We start from the raw sequence: 21,454 nt of genomic DNA, 5'->3' as shown, positions 1-21,454 counted from the left end.
CCTGCGAGGCACGAGATCTACACGCGCTCCATCTCGACCTCGACTCGCATCCGTCCGCACCTTGCCTCCGTCTCTCTGCCTTTGCCTTTGTAGTCCCCGCATCCACTTACGTACGCACGTCTCCATGTCTTCTACTTGCGCAACCCCCCCTCTGTATCTATTCTCAAAAACTCTGCAGTACTGGTTTCCCTTTACATGTTGTTCTCACACTCTCTTGGTCGCCTGTTCTTGCAACTTCTCATCTCTCTTCATCTCTTCACTCTTCGCTCATCCGCACCCCCTTCCCTACTTGTTCTTTGTTTCCTCCAAATCTGTACCTGCATCCTTAAGATTCTGTTTGAGCCCCCTTTTTTCTTCCCCGCCACTGGCGCGAAAATAAATTGCTCCAGTCTTTTGGACCCCCAAACCCAATGTGTTCCCTACAGTGAGTGAGTGAAGTGAGTGAGTGAAGTGAGTAAGTGGACTTGAAGATTCCTGATGCATGCTACTACTGCATGCATGATGGGGTGATGTAGACTGGGGGGAAATGATACATTATGAGACGCAGGAGAAGGGGGAAAGAAGGATGAAGGACGATGGTACAAGAAAGAAAGAAAGAAGGAAAGGGGACGGAACTTGGGCGCTACTACTCTGCGCTCATCAAGTCGTTCGACTACTGCTCAGCCTCGGCCTCCTGACCAGCTTGGTGCTGCTGCTGCTGGTGGTGATGCAATTGGTGCTTTTCCCATCCTCGCCACCCACGCCACGAAGTGGAAGCGGCATATCCACTCGTCGCCTCGCTTCTTCCTCCTCCTCCATCTTCCTCTCCAGCGAGAAAGACGTGTCGCGTGACCTGCTCTGCCGTAGGACGATCAGCAGGATCGAGGGAGAGACAGTGTTCGATGAGGTCTCTCGCGTCGAGCATCTTGCCACCCCCGTCCGTTTGGCCCAACAGGTCCTCTTGACGCTGCTCAACTTCGTGCGCTAGGGCTTCTGCAGTACGAGCTGGCGCAGGGACACCACCTGCCTCGTCATCGGCGGTAGCGTCGCCGTCGCTGCCTTCAGAGCTGTCGCGTCGCTGGGGTCTAGCACCCTCTTCGTCGGAAGCGGGAGTGCTGCTGCATCTCTCTTCGAGGGCGACCATTGCTCTACTCCCCTCTTCCAACCCACACATTGCTTCCTCTCCATTCCAAAAGGGAGCATCTCCGACTAGACAGACGTATGCCACCACTCCCAGCGCCCAAACGTCCTGCTCTTTCCCACCGTACTTGTCTCCACGCAAAATCTCCGCGGCAGCATAGTCCAGAGTCCCAGAGAAGGTGTCAAAGAGCCTTCCGTTGCGCACGTGGGCGCTGGAACCAAAATCGATGAGTTGAGCATGGCCAGAGCCGTTCAAGACGACGTTTTCGTCCTTGATGTCGCGATGAACGATATTGTTGGCGTGCAGAAAGGCGAGACCAGAGGCGACTTGACCCAAGACGCAGCGAACTTCCCGTGTGGAGAGGCCGTAAGGGTGGGACTCAATGTAGTCGAAGAGATCGGTGCCCTGACCAAAGCGAGGCATGACGAGGTAGTAGAAAGACTCATCTTCAAAGAAGTCGAGCATAGTACACAGGGCAGGATGCGTCTGTGGTCGTGTTGCGTTGATCTCTTTGACCTCGTTAAAGGTAGCACGATTGCGCTCTGTAGGAGTGAAGGGCGTCAGAGAGACCCTACGAGGAGGTACGGGCGTTGCAGGGTTGGACATGAAAGAGTCGCGCTCTTGAGCAGGCGTTCTGGGGACTTCGCCAGACGCTTCACAGGATAGCTGCTGAATGGCACCTCGTGGCGTAAGCTGCCAGCGGACCTTACTACCCCTCCTTGGACCCGGTTGGTGCCAAAGATACTCAGGACTCCATGGAGGCAAGTGAGCAGGCGGGTGATATGCAAGCCTCCTCAATTGATCCATGACGTGGATCTCGACAGGAATCGGGCCCAGGACCCGATGTCTCCTCCAACAATCGGCCAAAATTCGACTTTTGATAATATACTTGACGACGAATTCCGGACCAGAAGGCTGTCCATGAGCATCGTTGAGGCGTACGAGCTTGACTAGGCCATAGGCTCCCCTGCCGACATCGCTCTCGACGTGGAAGTCGTCAATGGATCGCTGGCGTCCAGGAGGGGCGGAAATGTATCCGTGCATTTCTCGGACCCTTTGGCCAAGCATGGGATCTTGCACAAGGGAAGGCCCATACTGGTCGTGAGTCCATGATCCTGCCGTACCTCCACCTACGCTTCCGATCCCAAATGGATCTTGAGGCTCGCCATGCGTCGTCTGATCAAAGACGTAAGAGGTGCGAGATGGAGATGAGGCGAAGAGATTCGGCGAGGTGCTGGAAGGCATCGATGGAGGAGGCGTGCCTCTGCGACTCGGTGGCATCGAAATAGCAGCGTGTAGCGCTTCCATCCGACCTTGAGACGAGTCAGAAGAGCCACTACTGCTCCTCGACCTGACAGATCCTCTCCAATCGTCCTCCTCGTCCTCCTCGTCGCCATTTTCGCTCAAAGCATCGACAAGTGAGCTGAAACTATCTGCAGCGCGAATCGACGAGGGGGTTTCACTTGTGGCCATTCGCACAGAGCCAGGTCTAGAGGGAGCAGGTCTGAGGCCATAGAAAGAATTCCTCGAAGAGATTGTACGTCCATCGGCCGAAGGGGAGGGACCAAGTCGAGGAGAGGCGCCACCAAGGTCTTCGACGGATACGGCAGACATGGCGAGTCGGTCAACACCTCTCTGCCGTTCCGACAAGGGTCCAGTACCACTCCTGCCAGTGGAAGTCCTAGTGCGGGGACCTGCTGCCGAGCGAGCAGGCTCTAGTCCTTGACTCGCGAGGTAGCGAGCCCATTCTTCTGTGGTAGGTGTCCTGAGAACATGCGTCACAGCACTCGAAGGATGAGGACTAGTACCCGCAGAATTGGGTGAGACCCCTGCACCAGCCCAAGTGGAAGCGGAACCCAGAGTGGTGGCAGCGGAAAGAGCCCGGGCCATACTGGGGCGAGTTACGCCCAAAGTAGAGCGGGGTGATGATGAAGGCGCCAGGAGTGGAACATCGCCAGAGGCAGAGCGAGAGAGAGACTCGGATCCGGCCGTCTTGGTAATTACAGGCGACCCTGGAACCTCAGACTCATTCTGATCTTCGACGATCCAGGGAGGGGTACTAATTACGGCCAGACTGGGGCGAGACTGCCGTCTCGAGGGCGCTGATGATCGCGGGGAGCTTGGATTTGTAGCTTGATAAGGCTCCGCCACAGACGTAGCTGATCTTGATCGCAGATCAGGCGAGGGTATCTGTCCATCTGCGGGTGAACGCAGTGATGCCACACTCCCAACGCGGCTGTGCTGAGCGCTAGCCCCAACCACATCGCCTAGACTTGCAAAAGTAGCTGATCCTGCAGATTCCATACGGGGTCGCGCGAGGGACGCTGACCTTGCAGCGTCATCGTCGATGCTGCCTGACCATCGTGCATTTACATCGGGCGAAGCATGCGCGATTGGCGACAATGGTCGAGACGCAATCTCTGGAGCAGTGCCAGTGCTCGCACTGCCGTCAGCTGGCACAGGGCTGCCAGCAGGAGACAAGGACGGTACTGTAGGTCTCTCGGTACTTGCGAGATTCGCAGGGACGCGAATGCCCCTTCTCATTGCCTCGAGCACGCTAAAAGGAGCATTGTCAAAGTTCGCTAGCGAGGGATGTCTAGCTCGCTCCCTCGCAGCTCTCCTGCCGCCTTCTTGTCCAGGACCGCCAAACGCGGCGCTGGATCCGCTAGTGGTGCCTGACCTTGACATCCCGATCTGTTGACCCAGAGCGGATCGAGTACGAAGACCGCCCGTGTGACGGCGCGGTGCAGCGGGAGCCACATCTTCTCTGTAGGATGGCGAGCTCGCATTGCGGACATCATCTGTCTGGGCTGACAGTGGCTCCCGAGCGGAAGAGGATGAAGGCATGATCCAAGGTGGGCTGGCGACCAGCGAAATGGGTCGAGCAGTCATTCTCACTTTGCGTGGGCTGAGCTCCGCGTCATCCACTGAAGTGGATGGCGACGGCGCGCTAGGATGGGTTGGCTTTGGCGAGTACCTTGGGGAAGCGCCTCTAGCGGCAGCCACGGCGAGCCGACTGAAGGACGTTGAGGGCCTCATCTGGCGTCGGGGAGAATCGCCAGCTTGGCCATCGAATGAAGTCTGTGGCGGCGAGCGCATCTCGTAGCTACGAGAAGTACTGTCGCCGAAGTCTCCGAGCTGAGGCGACTGCTGTACGACGCCCGCATCAGACAGCTGCTCTTGGGGAAGGGCCACGGCCACCTCGCCGTTGTCCGCTTCAGCTTCGGGTAAAGCGCGAGAGAATGTCACTTGCTGCCGTACATCGGGGACCTGGCTCTGCTCCTCGCTGTCCTCCACGCCAGTCATACCTCTGCCTATGCTTCTTACCCTCGAGACTCCCGGACCCACTACAAAGCCAGTGTGACCCAGCGGTTCCTCATCATCCTCGTGATTCCAACGGGAGGCTTCTTCGTCATCCTCTGCGCCAGAGACCTTGCTCGCTCCCCGCGAGTCATCCGTTGAGGACAACTCTGCCCTGGTGCTTGAGCCGGATGGAGGTGAGGCACTAGCGGCAGTAGTCTGCGAAGTTTGCGAGAATGTGCTTCCAGTAGAGCTCCGATTGGAGAGGGAGCGAAGAGAGAAGGCAGCCGCAGAATAAGAAGAGGAATGATGCGAGCCAATGGTGGAAGCTCTGGATGAGGATCCTAAAGGCTCACGCTCTTCATCTGTGCCAGCCCCAAACTGCCTGATACCATGGTGCTTGGGTGAGGATGGGCTGGACCGGGGGAGGCTAGGCGGAGACGAGTGAGCCATCACTGTTGTGTCCGCTGAGGATGCCTCCTGGTCTTCGAGCGAATCCGGCGTCTCGCTCAGACCCCTTCTGCCTATCGAAGATACCCCGCTCGACTTCCAGCTGCCAGATCGATTGACTCCACCGACGGCTCCCAGCTTCTGCAGATCCATGACGTTGCTGCTGAACGTTGCGGGACGTTCGGGAGAGCTCGCAAAGGCAGGATCGGAGGCCGATAGAGAGGGCTCATGGTGAGGCCATTGAGAGTAGCTATTGTAATAAGAAGAGGATGAAGAGGCGTGATGATCTGAAAATAGGGACTTGGAGGACCGCACAGTGGGTGACGCGGGTCCAACGATGGAGCTGTGATAGGCCCGGCTAGTTGGAGAAGAGAAGGAGCTCGCTCTTCCTATGCTTGTGTGTGGCAGAGCATCTCCATCCGATGGAGAGCGAGGTGAGTAGGGAGAGGGAGGCTCGTCATCATCTGCGAGGGCAGACTTGCGCGTAGAGGGCGACCTTGAATCCAGGGAGAGGAGGGGGCGAATCTGCTCCAGTGGCATCTTGCCAAAGGGCCCTGGCTATTCACCCAGGGTAGTTCCTCTGCCACTCCAGCTCGAATAGCGACGTGCTTAGAATCTCAAGGTGACGCGGACAGCGTGTGGAAGCTCCAACGTCTGGGGTTCAAGACCTTAGGTCTCCACGAGGAGGCTGCGCTGCCCAAAGGCGAATAGGGCGCTTGGACACCAACGGAGCGGCTGCAAGGCTGTCTACGGGGCGATTACGAAGAGGACTCCAACAACGAATGGTAAGGTAGGGATGGATGAGGGACGTAGGGAGTGCGACGTTGGCAGGATGGCTGAGCCCAGACAGACGGACCCTCCTGGTGCGGTTGCCTGGTTGCTGCCTCGTCTGCCCTCATCAGCCTTTGCACTTTTGCCCTGCCTCGCTCCGTCTCCGGCGGCCCGCCCCGCCGCGCTCGCCGTGCAGCCAGGCCAGGCAGGGCTCGGTCCCCCCACCGCGTGGAGGCAGCAATCATCCATCACCTTAGCAATCACGTCTCTTTGCCTTTGGCCCACGCTCAAACAGAGGCAGCACAGTCAAGATAAGAAGATCATTGTGCTAAGCTAGTAATGACATGGTACTTGAAAGAAGAAAGTGGTAAAAGTCATAGTGTACGACGTTGACGAACAGGACTGGGCGCATGAGAGCGATGAAGATGGAAGTTGAAAGGAGGAATAGCTATGTCGTCCTGCTAGGATCTGGCTGAGATGAAGGCAGAGGTGAAAACTTTGTGGAATCAAGATAAAAGGAGAGACAGATTGTTCATAAAGGAGGACGGTGACGACCAGAGTGAGGGAAAGGGAGGGGGAGATGGAAGAAGACGGTAAACGGAAGAGGGAAAGAATGTCCATAAGTGGCTTGAGAGAGGAGTGAATATGAAGGCGAGGCAGAGGTGCGAGTGCCTCACACGGCGACAGGCGGAGAGCTCCTCTTGTACTGCAACACCGAATTTGCGCACGCTGACGTTCACCGGCGGCAAACTCAATCGTTGTACGCTTGTACGCTGGTCCGCATCATGGCCCTGCTTCGTGCGCAATAGCTGCGAGGGGCGGCGCTGGCCCTCTTGGGGTATCTTGCAAAATGGAGAGTTGGCGAGACGGAGCTAGCTCGCCGTTCTTGACCTTTCTGACTTGAGATGTGTCTTGGCGGACACCACCGGAAAAAGGTCATCCTCCTGGTGTCACGAGCGGCGAGACGCTCGCAGAGCCATTGGGACTGGTCGTGTCATGGCTCTTCCTCCGCCTCCTGCTGCTCGTCCTCTCGAGAATGCTAGGCCTTCCGCTTGCATTGCTGAGCCCGCCAGGTGAGACGCCCGGAGCGTCTGGTCTCCGGGTGGGTGTTGTTTTGCTACGCTTGATGTTGCTCGCCGAGCGACCCAACGGGGTGGAGTCGTCGTAACCTGCTGCCGATTCTACAGCGAGACTGCCACCACCCTGTGAGCTTGAACCAGCCTCGCTCTCTGCGAGAGTGATGGCGATGCCTGCCGGGGGACTGTTGTGAGGCAACGGACTGATGCCACGAGGAGCAATGACCTGGCTCGACAGCTTCTCATTCTCCCTCGTTTGCAGCGGGTCCTGCGCAGTCTTTGACACCGCCATCTCTGTTCCAGCCCGTCCCTTCCTCAACAAGTGCTTCCGTCTGCCAGCGCCGCTGCCGGACGCCGAGCTGCTAGCGGGCATCTTCTTTGCAAACTTCGCCCCGCCTCCCTCATGAGCTTCCAGAGTGCCCAGGTCTTCATCCGAGTCTGAAGGCTCAAAGTACACTTCCTCTGGGTTCACAGGCCGCGATACTGCAGTCAACTCAGAGGGAGAGATGTTTGCCGGCGGAGGCTGTGACAGCCCGAGAACGAAGTGATCCTGATGCTCGATGAGGAATTCGAGCACCTGCACCGCAATCTTATGCTCGTTAGCTGAATTGAGGTGAGCAGGATGAGAAAACATGCCTGGCTGGAAGATCATAGCAAGGTCTGGTGCACACATATAAAGGCGGAGGTAGGAGTCAGCTATCTGTCTAGTCACCACGAGGAGAAGGAACTCACTGCTTGCAGGCATCAAGTTCTTGTTTGAGGCTCGAGCGAAAACGGCCAGAAGGTCCAGGACATAGAGGAGCAGATATTGATTGGCAGGAGGCGAAGAGGTAATCATGAGGCGGTAGGTCCTGATTGCAGCGTTGACATCAAAAGGTTCCTTGATCATGATGTTCCGGAATTCATTGTAGAGGTGCAGCGGAATGATAGGCTCCTGCAAGATCGAGAAGAAAAAGCCACCATTAGCATCCTGTACCGATGCGTATAGCCATCAGGACGGATCACACTCACAGGCATCTGGTTGAGATAGCGACGGAGTACACTTGCAGCGTCATGGACACTGTACTTTGACCAGTCGACGTCTTTGCCATACTACGAGACAGTGAGTGCCAAAGCGAATCAGTCAGGTCAGCTCGCTGTTCGAAATCTTTCCCAAATCGCATCGTAAGCAATTGGACTCACTCTCGGAGGTGTGTCAAACACTTCTTGCAGCTCCCTCATCCTCTTCTGCGATCCAGCTATCCTGAACACTCCTTCTGTCTCGACAGCTGTGCAATTCAATCGACGGGCGTAGGGTGCGTCAGTGGGTTGCCAAAGATGGCGAGACAGGCGCCCACTTCCTAGCTTACTCACCATTTTCTTTCAGGTACAGTCCGACTTTGGCAACGATGATTGGTACATAGCCCCATACGTATTGAGAGCCGTCCTCGCCTGCCATTGAGATTGCCACGCTTGCATAACTCAGCGATTTGCGGAGAGGGATTGCGAAGACTCTAGTCTCTTCAGCAGTGGCAGCAACCGGAGCTGAGGATGCGAGGAAGAGGCAGTCGTCAGTAAGCACGGCGCGACGATGACAGCAAGGTGAAAGAAGGCAGACTCACACTTCTTGTCTTTGCTCTGTGTCCGGACTTTGGTGAATGCGCTCCACTGTCACGAAGAGTAAGCGTTGCCTTGCATTAGTATTGCACGGTATCTCACGAGCGCGTCTCGATGCCTCCCGCCCGCTCTGCTCTATCGCTTACGACTCCAGCGATACTCACCCAAGCTTTCAAGCTAGCCTTTGTCTTTTCTCTCTCTTCGAGGTGCGCCATCGCAACGACGGAGGGTACGCGATGCGACAGCGACGTGTGACTGCAGCGGGCAGCCGGCGTCTAGTGGTCCTCCCTTCCGTTGCTCCCGAGGAGCAATTCGACCAAAGACGAGAGGCAGCCTACTCTTGCTCTCCCTATGCTTCCACTGATCGTCACTCTCCTTGAGCTGAGCAGGGCAGTATGGAAAGAAGTAGAGATGTAGCTCGAGCCACGAGACCCTGAGGGGCGGCTGAAGTGCGGGGAAAGGGTCTAGCGCGGTGCTAGGTGGCGCGGGAGGCGGCTTGCACAGGGCGCGATAAGGGCAAAGGAGATTGCGCTGACGAGTCTGGGTGGTGCAGGCTTGAGAGAGGAGGAGGCTTTGATGATATGACTGAGCGAAGAAACGCGTGGATCTCTGGACCCCTGTGAGAGGCAGCCGGCGGGATGATTGATGTACGGGTGAGGGCAGACGAGGGCGGGCGGAAAGGGGGCTGTGGGTAAAAGTGAGGCTTGCCTGGATGGCCTGCTCTCCTTGTTTGGATGGTGGGCGTGGACCAGAGGCGCGATGGAGGAGCAAAGAGGATGCCTACGAGGGGATGATCTGGAGGAAGGACGAACAGAGGAAAGGCAAGGAGCCAGCTAAGGCGCCTATGCGATGGTGGGCGGGTGTGAGGGATGGGATGAGGGAGTGAGTGATGGCTCTCGGAGGCTGATGGGCAAGAGGGGGGGCCGCCCGCGATGCAGGCAGTGGAAAAGAAGTTTGGCGGGTGCACGGCGGACGCGGGAGGGGGGCGACAAGCGGGCGGAGCATGCAGGCAGCCAAGGGCAGGCGCAGAGGCAGCCTCGGGACGTGGGAGCCAAACAAGTGAGATTGGCTGACTTCGGTGGCCAGCCGAGGCGTACTTTTCCAAACAACCACCCGCCCACTGCCCAGAAAGGTAAGGCAGATCACCCACACCCACCCCGGGCGGAAAGGCAAGCAGCAGCAGCAGAAGCACCAGCAGCAGCAACATCCCACCAATGGCCACCGATCAAACCCCGATCCGACGTCTGGCGACGTGAGCACCGGGCCAAGGACCGAGCTAGGGACCCCCGAGCCAAGGACTTTCGTCGTGGCTTACTCGCGTCATGCTTGCTCGACCACAGGGCAAGCATCCTATCTTTTCATTGGACTTGTGTTCCACAGCGTCACCTTGTCAAGTGACCGTGGCATCGCACGGCAATCCAGCCATCCCCGGCGGCGCATTGTCAAATCGCAAGCACTGACGAAGTGCTAGGTGAATCTGACAAGATAGGGCCGTGAAGGTGGGAGACGCTCGAAGCGGATGGTCCCCCAAGGGTCAAGTCACCGAAGGGGGGCCAGCAACAGGCAGAGAGGAAACTATTCTCGTGTTCATGCATGACGGTATTAAATCTGGAGAGTGGCCTGCGCTTTTCCGGTCTTGCCTCGCTTCACGCCTTGCAACTTTTCCGTGGCTGCAGTTGCATCAAGCCATGGGTGAGCGAAGGGTGGTAGAAGAGCAGAAGTGGCCGGCCGATCGCACGGACAGGCCCGCGACGATGAGGCCAGTGGGATCGGAGAAACTCGTCTACTCAAGCAGGGCCCTGTCTCAGCTGCCCCCTCTGCATTCAAGACCACCCAGTAGCAATGTCCCTCTTCACCGTCTCAATACCGTGGCGTCACCAGAAGGCTTCCATCACAGCAGCCTTCACCAGCCCTCGGTGCCTTCAATAGAAGAATGCGCCACTTCGCTGGTCTGGGTTGAAGGAGAAGATTTCCGCAGACCCGGTTCGTGCTAAGCCGTCCACCCGCCTGCCGTTGAGAAAGCGCAACTTCGGACAGGTGTCCAGGAAACGCGGGAACGAAGGTGCAGTATTCTCCTGCGGCAGCGGTTCCACAAACAGAGAGACCAGCTCTGGAAAGGCCCCGCAGCTTGGATAAGACGAAGCAGCTTCATGCGGGGCAGTCAAGTCGCCTGGCGCGCTGTTCGTGCTTTCCCCTGCCTCTCCCTCTGCTAGCTCTCTGAAAAGTCGATCGAAATTGCCGAAGCTAGAGTTGATGTCCAAGATTAAGCGGAGCCGTTTGAGCCTCCGGCCAGCTTTTCTGAGTCCAATCCAGAGCGGAAATTCCGGCGTCACTGCGAAGACGTCCAGATCTTCCAATTCGTCAAATACCCCACGTTCGATGAGATCTACATCGTGGAGCAGCGTCGTCTTAGAAGTCGAGAGAGAAATCGAGGCCAGAGGAGTGTACAGAGACAAGAGGAGTGATGGAAGATGAGGCGGGAGAAGGTGTGCATCGTATGAGGTGAGCCTGAGATGCCGTAGTGAACGGAGCCGAGACATGTCTATGCTTCCAGAATAAAAGATGCGGCAATGTAAAGAGAGGCTTTCGAGGCCGCGTGGATGGTCGACTCTTGAATTAGATTCTTCTTTCGGGTTTCGTATGCCTTGCTTTGGCGGAAAAGAATTGACCCCCGAGTTTGGTCTTTCTGTAGAGTCCAAGCGGAGCATATTGATGGTCGTGTCGAGGTCGTTTCCAGTGTCGGGTATCCGTGGGCCCAGCCTAGGGTGAAACATGGTCATGGTGGAGCCATCTGCATCAATGGCAATCTCGCGGATCTGTTCGCGACTCATTGTTCTCCCCTTTCTCTCTGCAAGCATAGCCTCTAGACCGTGGGGCTTCTCGGGAGTTCCTAGCATACGCCATATCATGGGACTTGGGAGCACTTCAGCATCCCACTCGAGTGTATGCAGGCCATTGGCTGGATTCATCCCGCTCCGAAACAGATGGCGCAGGATCTCTTGATCCAGAGACAGGTACCGATCCGGCATTATGACCTTCAAACAGCGTACAAGCGGCAGCGGATACAAAAATCGATCGATCTCTGAGACGGAAGAGGCCAGGCGTTGGTAGTATTCCATGATCGAGCGCAGCTTGCCCAGGCGATCTGGGCGATGGATGAGGACTTCTTGCCATAGAAGCGGGCATAGTAGGCGTCGGAGAGCGGCGCTGAGGGATGACAAGGTGACGAGAGCGGAGAAAGAGCGCGAGTCTGGCGACAGAGATGCAGCATATGTGGTGTCGTGTACAACTTCGAACGGCTTCGAGTGACTGAGTGGAGGTACGAGATGGTGAGCAACGAGCTGAAGCAGTTCCGCAGGGAGATCACGCGGGACGACGCGATCTGTCATGATATATGCGGGTAGAACTGGGTCTTTGGTCTGACCCGCATCGTATCAGCAGGCAGAGAGGGAGAGGTAAAAGACGGCACCGTTCGGGCGTCAGGAATGGAAGGTACTTGCCAAGGTAAAGAATGGAAGCGGGACATGGTGGTCCATGCACGGCGTGGTTCCGCCTCCGCCTCTTACGTAAGCTAGGCTGATTGGGTCTGACTTTCTCGCCTTTCTCAAAGCCGCACGCTGGATCATCTGCCTACCAATGGCAGCTACCGCAAAGCTCTGGCGCTCACAGGGACAATGCACGGCGACGGGGGACAACGAATATCTGTAGCTATGGTCTACTTCGCCGGTGTCCAAGAAGAGCGGGAAGAGCGAGAGAAGACGCGTGGAGAGCCTCGTGGCAGCAACCATCAATAGCCGACCATGGCGCCCGCGGGGGGAGCCTTTAGCGTTTAAGCGGGGCACAAGATGGCGGGCGGCCACAAAGGACAATCAAGACTCCCTGAGTCGTTCTTCTTTGCTCCACTCCGCCTGAGCACTTATCCTACCCAACCATCGGCTCTTCATGGCCAGAGCTACTCCCTCTACGCCTTAGTCACCCCTGGTCGCTCCTTCTCTGCCATCAGACACGTCAAGACGGCAGCGGCCGAGTTGAAATCCCCTGGATCACTCAACTTCGCCGCCCCCGTCTTAGTCTTGGAGCCTCAATCGTCCTCACTGCTCTGCGTACTCTTTGCTCGACCTTCCCTAGCCGACGCAAACGTGTGTGTCTGACGAGGAGAGCGCTCTGCAACAGCATAGCGTATAGAGCCTTCAGCTCGTCATCGCTACGTACTACCATTCCTCCCGCCATAACTGCTCTACGGTACTGACGCGGCACACAACATCAAGTACGGCAAGCAGGCCGTTGACCCTCTCCAAACTTTTTCCCCCTAGTCATGACCCTGAGTTCTGGTGCTAGCCTGAAGAAAGTCAAAGCTCAGGCCGGCAGAAAGAAGCCTGCCCAAGCTCTCAAGCGGCCACACAAGGTATCCGGACCACCTCGAGAGGGACACGACTTGAAACAGTCTGACACCGACAAGGTGCCCGACGATCAGCAAGTGCCCAATCGCTCAGTTCAAAAACAAGAAAATCAGACATTTGCACTTAACAGTGCTCCTGGCCTCCAACCCGGTAAGCCTGATGTTGATGGTTGCTTCCCTTGTCGTGTCCGGCCGCTCCCTGCTGACTGGAAAACCCTCCCCCCCCCCCCTCCTCTCTCTTTCTCTCCCGCGCCATAGCTCTTGTCGATCACGCTGGTCTTGCTGACGTGCTTTCAGGCGCTGCTAGTACAGCTTTCACTTTCCCTCCATACACTCCTTCTTACCCTGTGGCGTCTCCGTACAAACAGCGATTAGAGGAAATTCAACACCGAAGGGCAGAGTCGGAGAGACTTCAGAGAGCCCTCGCTAGCAACTCACACTTGCAACTGGTCGTCTTCTGTCACCGAAACGACGCCTACAACTTTCTGCCCGACGGAGCGTCCATCGCCGACATGGGAAGCGATCAGAACACAGGTGACAATCTCGTCACAGACCAGGCTCTGTCCGCGGCCAATGTCGATGTCTCGGGATCTTGCTCCGACAATGTGATCCATTCAAGATCTATAGACATCGGAACAGAGGCATCTATTCGGAAGAAGCAGTCCAAGAAGCCGGCTCGAGGAGGTGCAAAGAAGGTCAGGAGCACTTTGCCGGATAGCAAGAGCCAAGTTGTGGAGCTCGAGATTGCGCAAGCCCCTCCTTTGGCTTCTTGGGACGATGCTACCTCCACCAGCGCTCGCTCGACAAACGCAGTGGCCGACGATCCGTGCTCTTCGCCATTGTTATCACCCCAAAATCAGAGTGAGAATAAGCGGAAGCACAGGAACAGCAGGCATGCTCCTCGACTAGGCTCTACTCCTTCCAGCTCCCGACCGTCTAGTCGCATCTCGGGGACCACAGAGACTTCTGAAGCCAGTGAGCTTGACCTAGGGCAAATGCTGCTTTCTTCGCAAGCGGCAGCCGCTGCTGGCAGTCGGACCGCGACGAAGACGACCACAAAAGCTCAGCGTCGGCGGGCGAAGTTGAAGCAGACTTCCCGGCTTTTCGATACCCAGGACTCTCAGGAGTCATCCCCACTGCGGAGTGCAAAGAATGAGGAGGACCTCGTGGGACCTGCGGAGAGGACGCATCAAGTGAGAAGGATCCACATTGGTCCTCTGCCACAGCCATCTCGTGCGTCAGCCCTGCAGCTCTCTTCGACTGCCACAAGCATCCCCAATATATCTTCTGCTCCAATGGTTTCAACCAAATCTCGTGCGCAAGGGACAGCAAACCGTCCATCTTCTTCAGCGTCATCGAGCCAGCCGTCAACTGCAACGAGCTGGAAAGTCAAAGGAATCTTGCAGGAGCCGCCGAACCATCTTCGAAGCTACACTACAGAGTCTACTATAGGACAGCCCAACAGGGCCGGCGTGGAAAGCGCGACGAAAGGAATGAGTGAGCAAGCTGAGCTCGATGACGGCTCAGAGTTGAAAATAATCGCTCACACCATCTTATCTGCAAAAACAGGGTCCTCGTCGGTGGAGCAATCTACTCCTCCCTCGCTATCGATCTCAGGCTCGAGCTCGACGGGGGCAGACAAGAGTCAGATCCGCAGCCGCTCTATACCGGGCGCCCCTCCCGCCACTTTGCTCCCCAACAAAGAGGTCAAACTTTCCACATCGAAGCCGCAGCGCGAAAAGGAGCGTCTTCGGCTTGCTCGCGAGCGAAAGCAAGAGGAGCTGCATCGGCAGCGGATTGCTGAAGCAGTAGCAGCGGCTGAACGGGGCGAGAAGCTATCTATATGCCCTCAGGAGCCGCAGCGTGAATCCGAGAGTGTCCGATCCAAGAAGCCCCGTCCTGTCGTCTCAGTGCCTGCGCTGGACGACAAGCCCACAGAAATTGCTGCAACTGCAGAATTGCAGGAAGGTTTCTCACCTCGAAGCAGAGAAAGCGCGATCTCTAAGACAGAGACTGATGACTCGTATCACACTGCCGCTTCGAACATTCCGACGAGCTCGCCAAGCCCAAAGTCTCCTCGACAAGCATCTGACAGCAGCTGCGAAAGACAGTCTGATGAAGGAGAGTTCAGGGATTCGTCGTCGGTGCGTTCTACTGCTCCTTCAATGCTCTTTTCTCCCCTCTCCACTGGAAGCGCAACAATCACCTGCTTTTCGCCACTGCAGACTCCTCTCGTTCTTGACACGCCACAATGTCCGCATTGGCACACCGGACTCGAGCATGGGCAATCCTCACACCGCCCGAATTGTTCGAAGCAAATCTTCTCCTCAGGCGATCGAAAGCATAGCCCCAGCATTACGGACTCAACTGATACAAGTGAGGTCACGGGCAGCCAGTATGGCCCATCGCCGCCATCTGACTCATCTGTCGATTTCGGATGTCCGCAGCCAAATGCACTGACAGGACAACAGAGTCCCGTGCAGATGCAGATCCGCACGGGAGCGGATCCGAGAATCGTAGAGCTCCGCGATCTTGGCCCTGCCACGATGCCACTCAATGAAGATTTGACAGGCTCTATGGATATCAGCAGCAGCTCCGCTGAAGTGATTGAAGCATCGTCGAATGCTCAGCTGGACGAGAGGTCGTGCCGTCCCCAAGATCTTCACACACGTCGCGTCTTTATCGAGCCGACAGGTACCGACGTTGGATATTGCTACCACCCAGGCTCCTCATGCGCAATGGCGGAGCCAGGCACATCGGTCTTCTGTCGAGGAGCAGGGGCAGAGCGGCCGAGTCAACAAGGGTTGTCTTCCCTCTGTAGCATCTACCCTTCTCGGATACAAGCAAGACACAATGAGGGCGCGCGAAATACGACGGGGCAGGCCCATCCATTAGCCCAGGCATCACCCCCGTCGTCGCTTACTGTGATACCCGAACCTCTTGACAGCAACGGCATTGAGTCCTGTCACCACGCTGACAAAGAGCGGGACAGGATGCACAGGTCAGGCAGTGCCACCAGTGCCCGACAATCCCTCGGTCTGTTCCCTACGACTAGGACGAAGTCTCCGGCTATGCCTCACCATCACACTCTTCCTGCCAAGAATAATCCGTCGACTACAGGCTCGGATCTCACAGACCCGGTACAGCTGAGCATATTCAAAAGATGCGTCAGTGAGCTCAATGCCTTCGAGGACCACCATCAGAGACGTTCAAGGGCGCGGGAAGAGCGACTTGCCCGCCTTCATTGTTACGACCTCGAAGGTTTCGTTGAGACAAAGAAGACAGTGGTCGAAACCGATGGTCCTTTCAAAGGTCGCAAGAGGATCGTCAGACTGTGGCGAACCCATTCTATGCTGGCGCCCGGCCGAAGACTGTCCGCTAAGTTTGACTTCGACCCCAGTGTAGCTGTTGCTGCATCGAAGGCCGGTCTTCGGCACACAAATGGCGCGTTGGTCCCAAGAGCACGGTGTCAAGATTACGCTAACGCATCCCGCGTACCGAGCGCTGATCAATCAAACAATCAGAACGTGCTTGTTGGCTCATCGTCCTTGCCCGACGGTCTTTCGCAATTAGTTCGCCCCCGGTATCCAGTCTTCGCACCTCACTATGCTCTCCCGTCTCTAGCATGTGACACCAGTGCAAGTGACCTTTCGCGTAGCTCCGAAATACTTGGTCCCATTGCAGAGCATGAGTGCAGCTTGAACGGGATGCACGTAGCCCGGCCTTCCGGGCTCGTCCGAGCATTCCTCGACGGCGACTCGACTGCGTGCACTGCACCTTTCGAAGACACCACAGAGTGTCTCATCAAGAGCGCGAGCACAAGCTTCGAGACTCGGCCCGACCTCAATTGGTTAGATTCGCTCCGCAGTCTGGGTGAGCAAGAGCGAGTGGCTCTCAGATGCTTCTTGAGGGCTCAAGTAGGCGCAAGTGATCATCCCTTTGATTCAGACTGCTCGGAGACCGGCGAAGATGGCGCAGAACAGGCCTTGCTGCCGGTACCAGTGGCAGCGGCACGCAGTTTCGCACCGTCAATCTATCCCACGATGGGTAGCGTGACAGGACCCAACGGACAAAGTAACGTCGAGAACGGCTGGGAGCCCATGCCACATCAGCTTTACCGATCCGGAAGCAACCTTTCTTCAGCAACATACTGGCCTTCAGAACCCTCTCTCCAGTACGAGATTGCTACGAGCGCGGTGTCAAGTCCACACGGACCTCCCTTCACCGTCAGTGGTCAGCAAGCACCTCACTATGAGTCCTACTACTCATCCTCTCCGCATCTATTGCCAACGTCTAGCCACAGCCGGCCTGCCCTCCTCCCGCATCAGACTGAGTCATTTGCACAGCGTTCTCATTCAAGAGAGCTCGCTGCGGGCAGGGCGTGGTCACCAGTTCCACCACCTGCACCAGGCTATTACTCCGACGGTAGTGACCTTGCTCACTCTGCGGGGAGTGCCTCTTCACAAACGGAGCCAGAAGCGCAAATGGAGGCTTTGGTTGCGGCAGTCCAAAGGTGTCTCTCAGCAGATGGCAGCGGCCACGAAGGAGGCCACGCAGCGCTCTCTGAGAAGCACTTCCATCCTGCCCGGCTCTCGGATTGCGCATCCGACGATCTGGCCTCTCGATACTCGAGCAGCTCTGTGGCAGAGAATCCGGCTTCATCGGCCGGAGAATCGCCTCTCCACGAACAAAATTGGTCTGGTGCAGAATCGGACAATGCACGACGACATGTGTCATCGAGAATGACGCTGGCCCCTCATAGTCAACAGCAGCGGGGTCATCTCTCATCCGTCTTCAAGTCTCGGCCAGATGGTCCCGCAGGCGCTCGTAACTCTCAGGCGCATAGAGAGTTCGAGTACGGTGCCCGAGCGCCGCAGAGACAGAGAGGCTATGATATGAGCTGGCACGCGCAGGACTTGCCTTTTCGAAGCGATCGAAGCAACTCGGATAGCGCTCCATCCGACACATGGCAAGACATGGCTCGAATTGTCCCAACAGAGAACCGCAATGCCCCTTCCTTAAATCAGCCGTACAGAGCTTCGGAATTCGAGCCATTGTCATCCAGCGGGTGGTATGCGCAGCCCATTGACCTTTATCGAGATCTCGATCACAGGCAAGTACAGGGCTACAACGAGCTGCCAAGGAGCCAGAGCACCTTCATCCCTCAGTTACCTTCTCCGAGTGCTGAAGCAAAGGGCTCTTCGCAGGCTTTGGGTACGGGCAGCACATCCATGGCAGCGTACCGCGGCTCGCAGGTCGATGGCATACCGCTCCTTCGCTACAGCCAAGCATCAAACCTTGACCGATCTCACCCCTATGCAGAGGATCACACTGGACGCGCCACCTCGACGTATGGCAAGCGGTTTCCCGATAGCACGCAGGAGCTGCAGAACGAGAGTCGAAGAGCTGTGCAGGAAGAAGCTGCGATGCTCTATGCATACGGATCAAGGATGCAGGCGGCCAGAGGTCTTGCTCCTCAAGGTAGAGTCGAGAGGTCAGAACATGGTCAAGCTTCGCAATTCGATGAGCAGGAGCAACCTCGACACTCACTAAGGTACCACCTTCCGAATATCGAAGTACAGAGCCGGGCGCGGAATGGGGATCCTCCCGGCGACAATGCGACATACAGCCGCAGTGTCTCATCCCCTCGGCAAGGACGATCATCCTCCAGGAGCGATGCCCAAGACCACGTCGCCACGAGACCGAACGCTGTCCGCATTGCCGGTTCGATGGCGAATTTCAATGCCACCGTCCCAGCCCCGAACGGGAAGTACGACGCAGAGCCAAGTCACAGCTCGGACCGCTCCGACAACGACAAGCAAATGATACAGCGTCGTCACAAGCAGCAGTCAGACCCACAGTCCGCTGGGGGTTCAATCTCGTACGAGGGAAGGCAATACAGCCTGGCTCAGCAGGTGCCGTCGTCACCTTGTCAAGACGAGGACCAGACTGTTCGCATCGATCGCGGTCGAGCCCCTCGCCACTACCCATCTCAGGAACAGCAATTCAACAATCATCGTCAGCAACTACATCAGCAATCATTCAGTCAGCCAGCCCATCTGCCACCCCGTCCAGCGGGCATCAGAGACGAGGCAGCCAGCGCTTGGGACGAACCTCAACGGCGTGAAGCCAATAGAAGCGAGCCGAAGCAGCAGCAGCGGCCTCAGCAGCCCGCTTCCTTTGGGCACGACGATCAGCAGCGATCTCCGTCCCAGTATGCTCAAAGATCCGACACGACGTCGAATCGAACAGAGCAGCCGCCGCACTCGTCGTATGAATACACTCAGAGAGCGAGTACGCGCCCTGATGGTCAAGCTCAGCGGGGTGGTGGGGGAGGTAGAGGAAGAGGTCACAGAGGAAGCTGGAAGCAGGCTCGATGGGAGGAGAGAGAAGCGAGTGAGCACGACCGGAACTCTGGCAGTTCCGGTCATAGCCCGGCAGAGCGTGCGGTGAACTTCAGACCGGGACAAGGTGGTCGTGGCGGTGGGCAAGCCGGCCATGGCGTCCGAGGGACAGGGATTTCGAACAGGCTGGATCAGAGGTGAAGATGTTTGGCTACGGGCCAGATGTCCGCACGCTATATTCAGTTTTCAGCATACACGGACACTCTTCCTCTCCTCGCCTCTATCTCTACCCTGTCGATCCCTCGGTGCATGCGTCTTGCTCGGTCCAAAGACTCTTCTCATCTGGTGTCGTTCCGCTCTCATGAAAATGAGAGCCTCTCCCCCTTCCTAGCAATCTGTCCTGCCCTACTCGAGTCTCGACCTCGACCTCGATCTCAAACTCGGTCTCGTCCCCCACGCACGTCCAAGCTAAAGCCTCTCTGCATCCTTGTTTCTTTCTCTCTTCTTTCCCATTCCCTTTCCTTCTTCACCTACTCTCTCCTAATGCCAATCTCCACACTACTTGTCCTGTGCTTCGCACACTCATCTCTTTCTCTCCTTCTGTCTTTCTTTCTTGGTCTGGTTTGATTGGAAGAGAAGCTCAGGCTCTAGGTCTCTCATCATGATGGCTTGTTATACTTAGAAGATACTGTTAATTCTTTTACTCTGTCACTTCAACTTTCCGCTTGATGACTAGTAGTGCTCGTGGGATTCGACGCTGCTAGTGACGCTGACGCTGCTAGTGGTGATGACCGCCGCGCTAGGTGGAGAATAGCAGACGTCTGCCGGTGGACTCGGCGTGCAGACATCATGCAAACGCTAGCGAGAGGAATAGGCTCGTAGTGAAGCGCTCTGCTCTCAAGACGGGGGCAGTCATACGAGAAGCGTAAAGATGAAGGAACTACAGTGATGTGTTTTGGTTTCAGAACGAATGAGGTGAATGTACAACTACCGACAGAGTGTCGAGAGGCAAAGAAAGCGGCTCGTCTATCCTACAAAAAGGAAAGAGGCGACAGACTTAGACTCGGACAGTGGGAGCGGGAGCACCTCCGGCCTGAGGACCGACACCGGAGTTCTGGACGGCAGCGACAGCTGGGTTGACTGATGAAGGCAAGGGGCGAAGAAGGTAGAGGTGTAAGCATCGTGTGCGCACAGAGGATATGCGGGCGTGCCTTCCGTGTCCTTCCATCACCATCGTAGCCTCCCTCTCCATCCTCCACGTGGCTATTCGAAGTCTCATTCGAAAGATGGTGATTAACGTTTGCCTCGTCATCCCGAGTTGGGGTCGGCAGTCTAACATGTATTGGAGTTAGGTTAATCACTGACGACGTGCGCCACTTGAGGAGCGAGGGTGCTTCGTAGCATCGGATTCTCCGATGTGCTCGACCTTGTCTCCAGTAACTCCCTGGCCACGACCCTCCTGTCGGATATTCGAACATACGAGTCCATCGAATACTCACTCTTCTTTCCGTCCTTGTTGTAACGAACTCGAACGGGGGGAGCACGGTTCCTTCGTCCAATGCGCGATCGCACTCGGACAACGTGGGCGTGGATGGCACACGAGACACAGTAGGCGATCTTGATGTAGAGCTTGGGCAGGGCGTACTCGGCGTAGACCGAAGCGTCCGAGATGTCACGGACGGCAGCGGCCTCAACGATGTTGCGGACAGTGAATCGCTTGATTGCCTTGTCCTTGGGCACACATCGGGAGCAGTTAGAGCATCGGACGAATCCGACGTGGCCTCGGCCGTGCTTGTTTCGTCCACCGTTCTGATAGAGGGGAAGCAGGGGAGGGTAGAGGCGCAATGAGCTTCTGCTTTCCTTCTTGTAGTGGCGGACACTCCCGCGATCAATGTATCTCTGCCTCCTGCTGCATCATGCTCGCCCTGCTTCATAGGCATCCCCTCGATCTGCTACCTATTCGTCCTATGCCAACTTGTTCCTCTGACGAATTCTCCTTTCCTGCTGAGCTTGCGACGTCCAGCTCGCTTCCTTCGTTGAGACCAGCCCTGCGTATGGTTGCCGCTTCTCATTTTCCTCCGCCACTACCTCCTCCGCCGGTGCGTCTACTGCCCCTCTATTCCCTCTAGACGATGAGAGCAGTGTCGATAATCTCGGTGAGGGATTGGTGCAAAGTGGATACTCACTCTCCTCTTTTTAGTCATGATGAAGTATGTGTGGTGAGTTGGTGAGGTGTGAAGTTACGAAGTTCAGAAGACGAGGGGCGCCCCGAGTCCTCTCCGCCCTCCTCCCACTTCCAGCCTCTCCGCCGCGCGCTCATCCGCCGCGCCGCAAACCAATCGACCTCGCCCACACTTCCGTTCCGAGGGAGCCCAGCACCCTCCGTCCCGTTCCGGCC

At 56.7% G+C, this 21,454-nt stretch overlaps 6 protein-coding genes across 6 annotated transcripts; 2 read left to right on the top strand and 4 right to left on the bottom strand.

The window, feature by feature from the left end:
• Positions 1-78: 78 nt before the first annotated feature.
• BCV69DRAFT_196163 (hypothetical protein) lies at positions 79-542 on the top strand. Its single transcript, XM_025489647.1, has one exon. The coding sequence runs from the start codon at positions 196-198 to the stop codon at positions 430-432; it is 237 nt and encodes a 78-aa protein (XP_025347847.1). The 5' UTR covers positions 79-195; the 3' UTR covers positions 433-542.
• Positions 543-1,150: 608 nt separating this feature from the next.
• Positions 1,151-1,483, bottom strand: BCV69DRAFT_232857 (Pkinase-domain-containing protein; the record flags this gene model as incomplete). The annotated part of the gene is made up of 1 exon (XM_025489851.1): positions 1,151-1,483. A coding segment is annotated over one exon (333 nt), but the record flags the coding sequence as incomplete, so codon positions are not given.
• Positions 1,484-6,547: 5,064 nt separating this feature from the next.
• On the bottom strand, positions 6,548-8,658 carry BCV69DRAFT_196095 (Rho GTPase activation protein). Its single transcript, XM_025489646.1, has 7 exons — positions 8,478-8,658; positions 8,319-8,364; positions 8,071-8,241; positions 7,900-7,985; positions 7,729-7,809; positions 7,450-7,651; positions 6,548-7,377 (listed from the first exon to the last, which is right to left on the bottom strand). The coding sequence occupies exons 1-7, from the start codon at positions 8,526-8,528 to the stop codon at positions 6,578-6,580; spliced, it is 1,437 nt and encodes a 478-aa protein (XP_025347845.1). The 5' UTR covers positions 8,529-8,658; the 3' UTR covers positions 6,548-6,577.
• Positions 8,659-10,235: 1,577 nt separating this feature from the next.
• On the bottom strand, positions 10,236-11,810 carry BCV69DRAFT_312636 (hypothetical protein; the record flags this gene model as incomplete). Its single annotated transcript, XM_025494947.1, has 2 exons — positions 10,983-11,810; positions 10,236-10,721 (listed from the first exon to the last, which is right to left on the bottom strand). Exons 1-2 carry the CDS (start codon positions 11,700-11,702, stop codon positions 10,236-10,238), a joined length of 1,206 nt encoding a protein of 401 aa, XP_025347844.1. The 5' UTR covers positions 11,703-11,810.
• Positions 11,811-12,628: 818 nt separating this feature from the next.
• Positions 12,629-19,257, top strand: BCV69DRAFT_299164 (hypothetical protein; the record flags this gene model as incomplete). Its single annotated transcript, XM_025494303.1, has 3 exons — positions 12,629-12,863; positions 12,971-14,209; positions 14,282-19,257. 3 exons carry the CDS (start codon positions 12,629-12,631, stop codon positions 19,255-19,257), a joined length of 6,450 nt encoding a protein of 2,149 aa, XP_025347843.1.
• An 806-nt stretch (positions 19,258-20,063) lies between these two features.
• On the bottom strand, positions 20,064-21,267 carry BCV69DRAFT_282902 (ribosomal protein S26e). The gene is made up of 3 exons (XM_025492517.1): positions 21,243-21,267; positions 20,556-20,865; positions 20,064-20,196 (listed from the first exon to the last, which is right to left on the bottom strand). Exons 1-3 carry the CDS (start codon positions 21,258-21,260, stop codon positions 20,114-20,116), a joined length of 411 nt encoding a protein of 136 aa, XP_025347842.1. The 5' UTR covers positions 21,261-21,267; the 3' UTR covers positions 20,064-20,113.
• Positions 21,268-21,454: the final 187 nt, after the last annotated feature.

This window comes from Pseudomicrostroma glucosiphilum, assembly GCF_003144135.1.
Source record: "Pseudomicrostroma glucosiphilum strain MCA 4718 unplaced genomic scaffold BCV69scaffold_7, whole genome shotgun sequence".
NCBI lineage: Eukaryota > Fungi > Basidiomycota > Exobasidiomycetes > Microstromatales > Microstromataceae > Microstroma > Microstroma glucosiphilum.
The sequence above is the reverse complement of the archived record's forward strand: the minus strand, read 5'-3'. Positions and strand labels throughout refer to the sequence as shown.